At 39.8% G+C, this 13,343-nt stretch overlaps 3 protein-coding genes across 3 annotated transcripts in view; all 3 read right to left on the bottom strand.

The window, feature by feature from the left end:
* Positions 1 to 1,823, bottom strand: part of tm9sf3 (transmembrane 9 superfamily member 3) — a 15,874-nt gene extending 14,051 nt beyond the window's left edge. The window contains exons 1-3 of the mRNA XM_005735066.2: positions 1,596 to 1,823; positions 510 to 705; positions 241 to 363 (exon numbers count right to left, since the gene is read on the bottom strand). Coding sequence (XP_005735123.1) covers positions 241 to 363; positions 510 to 705; positions 1,596 to 1,688 — 412 coding nt within the window. The 5' untranslated portion in view covers positions 1,689 to 1,823. The remainder of the gene's footprint in view (positions 1 to 240; positions 364 to 509; positions 706 to 1,595) is intronic.
* Positions 1,824 to 2,786: 963 nt separating this feature from the next.
* LOC102197295 (monoacylglycerol lipase ABHD12) lies at positions 2,787 to 9,056 on the bottom strand. The gene is made up of 13 exons (XM_005735067.2): positions 8,694 to 9,056; positions 6,810 to 6,925; positions 6,610 to 6,715; positions 6,350 to 6,469; positions 6,204 to 6,234; positions 6,072 to 6,117; positions 5,623 to 5,752; positions 4,448 to 4,485; positions 3,918 to 4,000; positions 3,727 to 3,809; positions 3,530 to 3,608; positions 3,269 to 3,390; positions 2,787 to 3,170 (listed from the first exon to the last, which is right to left on the bottom strand). The coding sequence occupies exons 1-13, from the start codon at positions 8,792 to 8,794 to the stop codon at positions 3,149 to 3,151; spliced, it is 1,077 nt and encodes a 358-aa protein (XP_005735124.1). The 5' UTR covers positions 8,795 to 9,056; the 3' UTR covers positions 2,787 to 3,148.
* Positions 9,057 to 10,224: 1,168 nt separating this feature from the next.
* The window catches only part of mocos (molybdenum cofactor sulfurase), an 11,302-nt gene continuing 8,183 nt past the window's right edge, over positions 10,225 to 13,343 (bottom strand). Inside the window, exons 12-15 of the mRNA XM_005735068.1 lie at positions 12,306 to 12,402; positions 12,020 to 12,161; positions 11,828 to 11,932; positions 10,225 to 11,695 (exon numbers count right to left, since the gene is read on the bottom strand). Of these exons, the coding sequence (XP_005735125.1) occupies positions 11,588 to 11,695; positions 11,828 to 11,932; positions 12,020 to 12,161; positions 12,306 to 12,402 (452 nt within the window). The 3' untranslated portion in view covers positions 10,225 to 11,587. The remainder of the gene's footprint in view (positions 11,696 to 11,827; positions 11,933 to 12,019; positions 12,162 to 12,305; positions 12,403 to 13,343) is intronic.

The raw sequence follows: 13,343 nt of genomic DNA on the forward strand, positions 1-13,343 counted from the left end.
TCTGTTGGATTTTGGTTTTTCTCCCTCTACTCCCTATACCGCTAGTAGTGAATGTAATCCTATGTGCTTACAGGGTAATAACAGTCAAAAGATGAATGTCGCCCAATATCAATCTTCAGCAGATTGACATTATACCTATTACATCTATAATAATAAGAACACACCTCAGAAGCTAGACAAAACAAAAGAAACATGCAAAAGTAGATGTGTTAATAAAATAAAAAGTGGTTATCAACTTACCCCAGATTGGCAGGTCATCTATGTACATTTGGTACCAGTAGTGATTCTTTATGGCGTAGACAAAAGCATCTCGTTTGGCTTTGTCCAACTCTATTTCACAGTATGTTGACTGCATGACTTCCTCTACAAAGATAAAGATCACATTTTTAGTAAGTGTAGGACGTTTTGTGGAATTAATAAAGCCAGACATCCAGAGACAAGCAACATTTTTTAGTTATAATGCTCTTGCTGATTCAAAGTCCTAAACAGGTGGAAGTCAGTGTAAGTACCTTTGAACTTTATTTGCAAGCCGCTGAATTCAAGCTCCACTCCCTGCAGAGCCTCTCCAAGTGTTTCATGGTAATGACTGATGGTCTTCTGGGAGCCCGCACAGAAGGGCAACGAGAAATACTTGTATGTCTCCTGTCGGTTGTGGTAAGGCCCCACTGTGTTCATCCATAAAACTACCTCCTCCTTATCTGTGTACTGCAAAAGGAAAACAGGAGGACTCTTATAATTAAATCCAGGAATGCTACACCAGTTCTGCAAGTACTCCTGGCGTCCGATTCTTATTCTATCGATGGTGCACCAAAGAAACTTCTGTGAGCTGCCAACAACTTTTAAAACAATAGCAGCACTATCACGTTATAAATCATGCAAACAAATGTAAATTTCAGGCTCTTTTCACACTGTTATCGAGCCATCCTCGTAGCACTATTGTGTGTTAGCTATGTGTACCACTGGCAAGGAAGTTCTCTTGAATGCAACATCCGCCTCTTTACTTAACAGCTTCCACATTAGCGCCCCATTTATAATTAAGACAATGTAATGCACATTATTATCTTGTTAGCCAGGTGTAATTAGGGCGGCTGGATCTGACAACTGAGAACAAAAGTAATATGAAGAGGGCCTTAAGTTTAATCGATGTCAAGAGTAAATGTTTTTCATTAATTGTGTTTGCGAGGCTAAACGGACGGCAGTTTTATAAATCTTGCCTTTGATTAACTAACTGACGTTAGCTACAGGCTAACTAGCTGCTAACTTAAGTGTAGCTTCCGCCGGTGCTCAAGTAAGGTTGCAAAGACCAGCTTGGAAGATGTGCTAACAAGCTAGCAAGCAAACGTTACTCATAAGCACTTGGGCCGATAAGTAGTGACAACTTAGCCGGCTAAATGAATGCCTACCCGTTTGATAGCTCACCCAGTATCAGTATATAACCCACAAAGACCAAGTCATGAACCCTGTCACGTTTATAATTCTGTTTTGTGGGTTGTAGCTAGCCGTCGCGGCTACAGTTAGCAGGTTACACAGAGCACAAACGTCCATTATTTTCAAGGCTCCCCCTTTTCAGTCGGCCTCTCAAAAAGGTGTCTTACCGTGTGGTCATGTTCGTCTGCGTCGACAGGTGATAAAGAACATACAAGTGCGAAAACCACCGCCGCTACCACCTTCCACCTGGAATATCCCATTATTTTCAGAAAAAAAAGTGTACAGAAAGACTGGGGATGTTAGCTTTGCACGGCTATCCCACCTTCTTCCTGGTTGTATGACAGAGGCAATTTTTAGGGATGCTCTCGTACGCATATGGCGTAAGTGCCTCATGAGCGTTCGTCGTATGCACGTTCGATTGGCTGAAAAGAGGCACGTGGCTGACGACGTCCAGTCAGCGCAGAAAACGATGGATACACGGTGATTATAGAAACTCTGTCGGCGCATCTACCGCAACCTTCGGCCACGTCATCCGACTGCAAAGACTGGAGCTTCAACTTTGACAGAGAGCTGGTGCATGAAACATGATCCTCGAGTACAACAAGCGGGTCTATTCACTGTCTGATGAGGCCTCTTAATGGGCCCAAAGTTGTCCGAACAATTTGTCAGTCTGAGCCACGATAATGCACAATTTTAAGCAAGCGCAGCAACCTCTAAATGTCCTACTTGTTTGGATTGCAGTTCTAGGTTATTCTTTGGATAAAGCTGATAAGTTAAACCTGAGTTTAAGACTGTAACTTAAAAGTTCCTATGCACTTTGACTACATTTATCTTTAAGGACACAGTTCAGCTCAAGGTAGGCTGACTTGGTAGACTGTATTCTCAAACAGACACTCGTCTTCCTTGACTACTTAAATGCTCTATGGTCTCATTTAATATGTACAATTGTCTGAGTCAGATTCTGACGCTTCAAAATGAAAATTAGTTTTACATTACAAATATCAACTGAAAGTTACCCTGTTTCTCATTTACTGCCCCCTACTTGGGTGAAACTGCACAGCAGATGACATTACCATAATTTACAAGAGGGCTTGGTTCACAGTCAGTCAACATAACTTTAATTAATGCAATGATAAATATACCATTTCCTTGTGTTTCCTTCTTTGTATTTCCTTACAGTGGAAGAAATCATTTAATATTAGCAGATTTTTTTAACACCTTTGTGGATATCATACATGTTGAACTATAGTCCTCAGAGATCCCATCTTGTAGCTGTTTTTAACAAGACAGACATAAAAATGAAATTCTCAAAAACTTATCTGTATGCTCTACATATTCTGTGGTTTAGACGACGTAACTCAGGATTTCTGTCTTTATTTCCTTTTTTTTCTTTAACGACACTTGTGATAACAGAAGATAACACAAGTTATCACTTGTGTGGTAATGTCTCACATTTCCATTTCCTATTTACAATCACAAAAATCAGCAGTTAACAATCCTAAAGCTGCAACTCATTTAGAAACACAATCTTATAAAAGCTTCAAAAATTCTTTCAGTTCATTAAAAACTTTAAACTCATTCAATTTACAGTGTTCAGAATTCATTAAGATGTTTCAGTAAATCACTTTTTCTTTTGCAAAATAAGTAAAGCAACTCATTAAATCAGTGGTCTCCATGTGAAGTATGACGAGGCCTTTCTGCTTCAGACGTCTTTCCAGCATTACAAAGACTGCACAAACCTCCTGTAGAAGAGACACGAGGAAACACAGTACACATGTTGTGGAAATGAAACAGATTTGGTGTAATCACTACGAGCACGATTAGTGTGATGTTTTCTCACTTTACGATTTCAGGCAGACGGGGGTCTCTGTATAAGCCGTTGTGCAGATATCCCAGAGACCCTTCAAATGTCACCAGCTTTACTCTCTCTGTATTCTGGGCACGCGCTGCCACCTCGTATGTCTGGGGGAGTAAAGAGAAGGAATTTCAGTTTACCTAAAACAAAAATGTTCCTAGAAGAGTCATTAATTACTTACAGCTCTAATGAAAACACTGACTCAGTTTACTTTAAATGACAAGCAGCTGTCTGTGCCACTGATACCTGCTGAGCAACCTCAATGGGAACCAAGTGATCATCCTCAGAATGAAGGAAAAGTATGGGGCTTCTCATTTTCTTCAAACTGCAGAATAACAGCGCTATATCAAATCACAGCATTTTTCTAGTAATAACATTTTTAGCTTATTAACGTATTACATATCTCTTAATATTTCACTACTGTATGTACATAACCAACTTACTTTTCTTCAGTAGGAAAGACAAACTTATAATCTTCCCATGGTGCTCGGTATAAGTAACCAAGGCCTGGAAATTTCCAGTAACGCTTTAAACACAAAGAAAAAAGTCATTGTAAAGTCTGTTGTGATGCAGTAACACAGTCACATGAAATAAATACAGCAAATACTAAAAGTGGTAGGTTAGACGAGCATACCCAAGCAAAAGGGTTAAATGGAGGAATATTTTGCCGAACAGTATTGAATGCGCCTTCAAGGATCACCCCATCAAACACCACTCCTGAAAAGAACGGGAAACAATCACCATGTTGAGCTCACGTGCTCTTATGCCCAATTTATGCTTCAGCGGGAACTTTACATCATAGCCTACGACGCAACCTGACGTGCACCTTATAAGAAACGCAGCTAACGCGTCTGGTCGATGTAGCCGCAGATATTGGGTTATATATTGGATTCCTCCTGTGCTGCTTTTCACTGCAGTCTTTGAATTTATCAGTGAGATAATAACAATCATCACCTCAGTATATGGAAAAATAATCTTAGCATCAACATGAGGACTCAGTAACTAATGGTTACCACGTGGTAACCATTAGTTACTGAACAGAATGGAGGGCACAAAAATAAATGTGGGGACAAAGGTTAAGTCGTAGGCCCTGCAAAGATTCCTCGCAGAAGTTTAAATCGGGCATTACTTCTATTTGCTTGATTCATTAGTAGCAAAACCTACCCTGCTCCAGAAGTTTGTCTGCAGTGTTAGTCGCCACTCTGCACGGAAATACAGAAAAGCATTTTCAGTTTATCCAATACGTCACCTTCTCATCTCATCGATGTTGCCAGATTCATTACAGCTGTCGACTAATTTCAACCAAATACAATTTGATTATGTTTTTTTAAAGAAATGCAAACTGGTTCGAGGTATCTTGTTTTGAGCATTATAAGGGTGAACCAATACAATGAAAAACAGCTAAATGTGCAACTACATCCATTTCAAAATGAACACGTCTGTTAAAAAAAATAACCCAGATATTAGAAAATGACCAAAAAAATTAGGTTAACAAAAAAAATAGACATTAAGCACCGAATTATCTCCACCTGGAAAAAGACAGAAAAGCTATTTCTCAATATGAAACGTGAAATATTCAATTCATGAGGGATCTGCGTTGCATAAAGCGTTTATCACTTGCCTATTCATAAGGCTTCCTCCGTTTCTATTCAGTCAGTCAGTACAGGTAAGGTTCCATAATTTGCTGCCTAGTGACAAAAATCTGAAGTACTTCCAAACAGGGATCTTTAGGAAGCCGAGGTGGGCTGTGAACTATCTGCCATCATTACCACACAGTTGCTGATGAATTATTCCAGATTTAAATTACCCTCCTGCCAGGCTTAAGCACCAGGAAATTATGTATTTTTAAGATGTTTTCTTTGACAACTGTTAACTTTGCTCATTAATGTTATTAGCCTCCTGATCCTGTTCATCATTTTTGCATATAAAAACAGCCTGGAAGAGTTGGTAGAACTAAAAATGCTATGGCTTCTCATCATTTACCTTCAGTTGTTCATCTGATGGGTCCTGGTTAAGATCAGCAGCTTATCCTAAGCCTGAAGTAAAAAGAACTGTACCAACGCCATCCAGCTGCTTCTATCAGGTTTTATAGTAGAAATCCAACTTTGCAGCCTATGCAGGACTTTTTTGCCCCAACAAGCAAATTTTACTTTTTACAGTCGAATGGCATTATTGCTTTCTGTCCAACTCGATAATGAAATTTAGAATAGCTCTTGACTGTTGCAGATTATTACTTCAATATTTTAAAAGGAGGAGGATGTGACAAGTATTCCAAACATTTTTTGGGAGTGTGTAAAGGTTTCCAAAATGCTGCACATCAGGAGTCTTTCCTTACTGACCCAGTGCCAAGAGAATGTCCCCAGATAACGACAAGGCTGTTTCTGCTGCGTTCTTTGACCCAGTTGTACACGCAGAGGAAATCAGTGGTCAGACCGGCTTCAGTTGGCTCTCCGGTGGAGTCTCCAAAACCTGCCAGAGTTTGTCACATCATTTGCTATTCACTGTCACGTCAGAGAGCTGAGCTTGAGAGCAAAGCAGCCACAAGGTGGCAGTCACTTAGAGGAAAACCCTCATCAGACATTGACCTGAAGCTGAACTGATCTCTTTTGACTGCCTTACAACAAACAACTCATCAAGCGCAACAAAATTAGTTCACAGTGATTATATGTCTGCAAATGATATTAAATCATTGTGAGAAGGTTTTGCTTTACAATCAATACTAAGGCTAAAAAGCACTGAAATAGAAAATATGTTTAAATAAGAGTCATAAATCTTCATTTGTACCAACCTCTGTAGTCAGGCACTAGGACATGGTAACCAAGAGCACTCAATATCTGTTGACACATAACACTTATTTGTCATCAGAATGGCCACAAAGACCTTTTAAAAGATTAATATGTTTGTATTTGTGATCACTCACTTTTGCAACTCCCACCCGATGAGGAGCTGCCCTGTTGGATTCATAAAAAAAAAGCCACAGAGCCAAAAAATTGGTATTTTTTCCAAAGTGTGGAACCTCTACTCTTTGTATCTGCAGCTGTAATACAAATGCATTATTTATAATACCTCGTGCCTGTGTTTCCATGAAGATATATGAAAACTGGACTTCCATCGCTTAAAGTGTTTTGGTACCACGCCAAGTCTTTCCCCTGTGCCTCCTTCCACCGACTTTCAGGGACAGTGTGCCTTTGACGGTCAAAACAATGCACCGCTTAGAAATACAACCAACAACTGGATCATCAAGTGTTGTCCTTTAGTCTTAGGATTTTAAAAGCTATGCTAGGAAAAAAAAGAAAAGAAAAAAGTTTAACTTAGCTTATGCTCACCATACGCCGAGGGAAATTCCTTCCTCTGATGTTAAGTACATGTTGATGGTGTGATTAAGGGAGAAATCAGCAGGTCGGCTGAGGTCAACAAAGAATGGCAGGCTGACTATAAACAGGAAAAAAGAGAGGTGCTTTTTTTTTCTGAGTAGCAAGCTAAGGATTTACAGTACATCCAAGCGGCAAACTGGATTTTCACATACTTCTGTGTGTGTAAACAAAGTGCTGAATTAATTCTGGAAGCATTTTCACCGAGAAAGGCACCACAACCAAGATAACAAAGAGGGCCAATAAGCCCCTTTTTAGCCACCCTTGGGACCTATAAGGAGACAGAAAAAAGACAGCAATAAAAACAATGTGACTGGAGACTAAAGATGGATATTGATAAGATCTTATTGATTGGCAATTCTGCTTATCGGACAGATTCTTCAACTATTCCTCAATTGATTCTTGTTCCACTGTCTTTGTGTAAAAGATAATAGGCATACGCAGGTTTTCAGCATGTTCACCTGAGACTTAACACTGTGTACAAACAGAGTGGGAAAGCACTGGCAAGTGACTCAAGGGGTGCAAAATCTCCATGAACATGACTCACTGTTTTTGCATCAGTCATATAAACATGAAAGCATTTACAAAAGGTATAAAACAGTCTGGAGGCGTACAATTTCAGTAGACTAGGCCGTTCCTGTTTGCACTGACACCGACTTTCTCTCTTTATCCAAAAATTATTATAAACTTCTGATGACTTTATTCCGCCTACCCCTAACTGTCCAATCTGTGTTAAAACACCAAATCAACACTACAGCAACACTAAAAAGTTTGGCTCCCACTTCTCCTCTTCATGACATCTAAATTCAGCTGCATCCCTGCAGACAGTTTGAATGACTCAGCAAATGTGAGAAGCATCAAGTGAGGGGAGAGGAGGACGGGGGTGTGGTGGATGAGTTTGTTGAGTGGTGCAAAAAAAAGTGCAGCTCTATTCAGGCAAGCTCTGAGAAACAAAAGCCCCCCCAAAAAATAAATACATAAATAAAATCTCCCTCAGAGACACACTGAAGGGACTGTGGACCAGGTTGAGCAGATGTACTTGGAAATGCTCACTTATTCCCACTGGTCTGCACCAAGCAGCTCTCCACATGTCCTATCAGTCTGTGAATGCAGCATTAATATAGAGACATTAATATGGGAGAGAAGAACTGAACGATCTAATCAAGACGGCAGGCTGTCATTGGAGTCAGTCTGGACTCCCTGGAGGCAACAGCGGAAAAAAGGATGCTATTCAGACTATTGCCAATTAATGGACAATACATCCCACCCCTTCCATTAACACTTTAATCAGCCAGAAGAGCCCTTTTAGTCAAAGACTGATCTCTCTGTACTGCTCGGGGGAAACATCTAGGAGGTCACTTGTTCCAAAAGCCATCACTATCTAAAGTTAACTCCTTGAATTTATTATTTAAATCTTTTCTGCAAAAATAAAGTTCACTGCAGATTTTTAATTAATCACCTCTCTTTTTTCCTGTTTATAGTCGGGCTGCCATTCTTTGCAGGATGACGCAATGCAACCTTTGTTTTACTGGGCAGTCGCTCTGTAGAAGATGCGTCTGTTAGTGATGTTATATTTTCACATTTTCAAGACACTTCCAGTCCCTGACACAGTTTAGTTTTCAACAACACTACAGGAATTCCTGTACTCTGGGGAAATGATTCACTTCTATTGTTCCACTAGTTACTGTATTGATCTGTAGACCATTATGCAAGACCTATTTTCAAATGTTTACAACAACGCCCTTTACGAGTTTTTGATATTGTTGTCTTCGCTAAATGCGTTTGCTCAATGCTTCAATGTCCATTTAGCTAGCTAACAACCTATCAACTCTATTATGGTCTAGTAAAAGCGTGCTTGTAGTAGTAACACCATATAGCGTCATGTAGTAAAATGCCTGTCCTGCGCTTACAAACGTGTAACAAACAGAATAACAAACTACACGCGAAAACTGTCTTAATGCAGACTGCTAGTGGACTTTTAATTCCACTAGCCGTTAAAAGGTAAAAGCTAATGCAGTAAGGTAAGCTAGCTAACTCACTGTGGTGACCGTGTCCCCTCCTTCTTCTTGGATTTGGAAGTCCGCTGTACCCCGCTATTGTGGGAGGATGGCTCATTCTGTTTAACGTCCCTTCTCTTCATTATTTAATGTCAGTTATATTGAACAAAAAGAGACTTTATCTATACAGCTAAACGTCTGGGACAGTTATATGGCTCGCAAGGAACTTCAGCAAACTTTGACCGAAGTCCGTTCAAAGACCTGATTCGCGGTGAAAGGGCGGTGCCACAGGCTGTTAAGGTAGCACATGTTTGCACTACAAAGCACAATATATGTTACACACGTTAAGACAGCAATCTATACAGCTCGATACAGTCTGTGGCAAGGGGTGTCAAACATCAGGTCCGGGGTCAGAAGCAAGAGTCCAGTCTGGCTCTCTGCAAGGCTTTGTGAACAGGGGCATAAATCTTTTTAAAGCTTTTCCTCCTAATAAAAACCTGCGTCATGGCCATTCACCACAACCACAAAGTAATTAAGTGATAGATAAACAACTAAATGATAGAAAAGGCCCAGTTCTTTCACTATCTACTAAAAAAAAGCATTTAAAGGAGAGTTTGGGCAAAATACTTCCTAAAATTAAGTATTATGTAAGTACTCTTCGGGAATACTTCTCCAGGCTACCTGAAGTTCCCCAACATTACTGACTGAAATGCAGCCCCAAAACACTGCAGAGATTTAGGGCTGTAGATATTAACTGTTTACCTCCCTTGCACATATTGATCACTAATTGAACCAATAATATAAAATGTGGATTCCTCACTCCATAAGACATGCTTCTTGTGTAATTTGACGCACCTCAGCCTTTCCTCCCTGTTTCTCATCATTAACAATGGCTACTTGCCTGCCAGCCTTCCACTGAGAGCATTTTTCATTGATCAACTGAAGGGCCAGATGCATCTTTCAGGTCCTGTGTCAGGTCTTTCCTGACGTTTTATGTGTTTCATGAGGACATGATTTTCTGATCCAGTATTTTAGACCTGACACTTCTTCTTTTGCCCCACACTTGTCCAGTATTGTGAGACTTATTTAATAGCGTGCTGAACACCGTGTAAAACGTTTTCAGCTAAGAGCCCTTAGAGAATCTCATTTCTGGTGCAAAAACATTATTTTATGTCTGTCAAACTGTGTTATCTATTGCATTTTTTGTAGATTCAGCTAAAGCAATGAGAACATATCATGTGTTATGATACAGGCTGCTAGTGATAAAGAGCCAAAAGATACCATTTAAAATTGTTTTTTTGATAAGTGTGCTAAGTTATGCGCAGACAGAACTCCAGTCCATCCTTTGAGTAAGTTTATTTTAATGCTTGAATGATTCATAGATCAGCATTAAGTGACAAAACAAAACAAAACAAAACCTTTGAAAATGGCCAGCTACAAGCACTGGACTGAAACTGACAAGCCTGGAGAGCTACTGCTCAGGACCACTTTAAAATATAAAATATAAGATGCAAAAAAGAAAGAAATAAAAACAGATTTGCAATCCACACCAAAAACACTAGTGCACCCTTGGGAGCATTTACTGATCACCGACACTCTGGGAGGTTTCTATACTGCAAGGAATATGTTTTAGATTTTTGGCAGCAGTCACATTGGTGGTGTGTTTGGGAGGAAATATCAATAAAAACCTTCATGGGGAAAACCTTCACGAAGAACTGTCTGGAGGGTTAATATAAGCTGGGATTAATGCATCAAGCTTGACATGTTCTGGATCAGATAACACATTGAAACCACACAGCGTGCACAATTATTGGCGCACTTTGACTTTGTCATTATTTCTATATGCCTATTTTCCAGCTCTGCATCAGATGAATGATAATGATGATGAGGCCTAAAGTGATCCACACCTTGTATTAAGTTGCAGGATTACCTCAGCTACGCTGGAGCACAACCACCTCTGAGTAAGAGTTCTCTGTGCTGTGTTGTAGGGTTCTCTGGTCAAGCCGTGCTCTTGCACTGAAAGTCGTTGTTGTTGACTGGCACTGTATAAATACAACTGAACTGAATCAAAATACATAAAGACACGGGCTGCTGTTACTGCACATCATTACGCATGCATCAAAGTAGTTCACTGTGTATTGTCACTAAGCCAGCACACCTCTCTGAAGAGCATTTGGGAGTCTGCAGTTGCTGTCTTAGTGAAAGTTGACTCTGAGATGAAGGAACGGACACTCCACGATTCAAAGGCTTATGACAGTTATTGAAATGAAAAATTGCTAGGATGGTGGATGCTCATATTATACACGGCCAAAGTTTCAAATAATGAGGTGGGTGTATGCTCTATGAGCCAAAAGCTGGGGCTTCATAGGGATCTAAACATTCTTTTCAGTCATTTTTTTCTACTCTTGGCTCCATTAATGTGGTCATCTAAAGCACTCAGCTCTGGCTGTGAGCACAAGCCACTTTCTTTTCTTTTCTGTGGAAGGAACAGCCATTGAAGACAAAGTTGGTTTAAAGTGATGGGGATTGCATTCTGTTTTTTTTATTTACCTTTTACACAGCAACCCAACTTTTCTGGAATTGGTTTGTAATTGTACACATTTCTATTTCTAGAGAGAAAAAAAACCCTCCTTGCAATGCATTTGCTCAACAACAAAGTTGTGACAGCAGTTTTTTTTTATTTCACATCTTCCTTAAATTAAAAAAAAATCCCCAAATGTCATACATTTTCCATCACAACAATCTGAAAGCCTGAATGATGTGGCATGAAAAGGACACTTGAGGACCACTCAGGTTATACAAAGAAAATGAGCAAACGTCTCCAGTAACTCTGTCAGTGTTTGACAGGTGATATTTAGGATGCACAACAGAGAAAAGGCCTCTAAGGACCAGAGATGTCACTGAAATAAATTAAGAGGATGTTGCAGACGACTGCTTTAAGAACTGTTTGGCTTGGGCTGTATGAGGGAACCGACCGAGAGGACATTGGCTGCTGCGGTGGAGCCCTCTGTTAGCTGATGGGTCAGGTAAACACCAAAGGTCACCTAAAAAAAAAAATTTTTTTTTTAAAAAAATCACAAAATAGCAGAGAGTTTGAGTTGCCACACACACACACAAACAAACACACAACCACACAAAGCATCTACATGAAGGTGCAGTAATTGCTTTTGACTGACCTTCCCGCTGCGGTAAGCAGATAGAGACATTAGCGGCTCTTTTGTTTTGCTTCCTGTGTCTTGGTCTATTCCAACCATGTGACATCTTCCACAATGTCCTGCAACCTTCAGGTTAATCACAGAGGGAGCATATTCATTTTGGACAAATCCGCAGTTGAAGATTTCATCATTTATCTCAAAGTGTCAGCTCACCATGAATTGAGTACTGCCAATAACCAAGTGTGACCAATTATCCTCCTCAAACGGTTCGACACCAGCGATGACTAAATTGGCCCGGAAGCGGCTAATGACACTCTGTGTGTCAAGGAGCTGATCGCCCTCAGAATCGTCCTGCCTGAGAAGGCAAATGGGGAAATTGCATGTTAGTTTGCCTTGCTGTGTAAATGACCCACTGTGATGCAAATGTACAGACATCGACGCATCCTGAATATTTCACTGGAGCCATGTGTATTTTGAATAACATGCCATGTGTTCAAACCTGCTGCTCATTAGGTTCTGAATGAGCTCCACGCTGGCACGGCTGATCATGAGATACTGAGCTTCATTTACCAGGGAGAGCGATGTGGAGGTGGCAGCTAGAAGGGAACAACTTCATATTAGCAGTGAGCTGAGGAAAACATTTTCATTAACACTGTCGTTTAAAAAAAGTCTGGTAATTGAGGTTTTACTGAAATACAGCATTTGGAAAATGTAAGTGAATCTTGGCACACATCAAAATGCGCACTCACAATTCAACACACAAAATGTTTTGTTGGGTTACACGGATGAAATCTTCTATCACTGTGTCCTTGAAATATTCTTAAAAAAATATCAGAGAATGTACAAGGAAGTGACAGCTGCAGAAACTGTAGCAGAGAAAGAGCAGCCACAAAAAATGAGATGGTTATACCACAATAAATACATTTTTGTTTTTTAAATTAAAAGGAAATAATTATTGATTAGATATGATGACAGAAGTTGTCTAGTAAATAAAACTTGTCAAGAAATATTATACTGAAGCAAGAGTTAGTTTTTCCAGACTGCAGAATTGCTCTCTGAGTGTTTATTTGTCAAATTGCCAGTTATGGCCTAACAAATATTAAAGATTTGAGTGAAATTTCACTTGATATGAGGAAATTTACTCAGGCTGTGAAAACAGTTGCAACAAGTTTCTTAGTGCTCTACAGAAAATGGACAATAACCTGAGACCATAACATTCCTAAAGACGTAATCAGCAGTGGTACTGTACACTGGATTAGTGCATAAACTGATGGATTCAGCCATTGTTTACATAACTCCGTGCTTTATTAATGCTGTTATTGATTTTTTTTTTTTAAATCAGTTGACTATGGTTAGCAAGCTCATTTAGCAAGCTCCATAAACTACAGTGGTGGAAAACACAAATGCACTTTGTTTTATGCACATGCAATTTTTTTGGATAGTCTGCACTATACAGTATAGCATATATACATATTAGGGGTGCAACGATACTCGTATCGATATTGAACCGTTCGATACAGTGCTTTCGGTTCGGTAC

This window comes from Pundamilia nyererei, unplaced genomic scaffold (assembly GCF_000239375.1).
Source record: "Pundamilia nyererei isolate P.nyererei 1_Seehausen unplaced genomic scaffold, PunNye1.0 scaffold00062, whole genome shotgun sequence".
Classification (NCBI taxonomy): Eukaryota; Metazoa; Chordata; class Actinopteri; order Cichliformes; family Cichlidae; genus Pundamilia; species Pundamilia nyererei.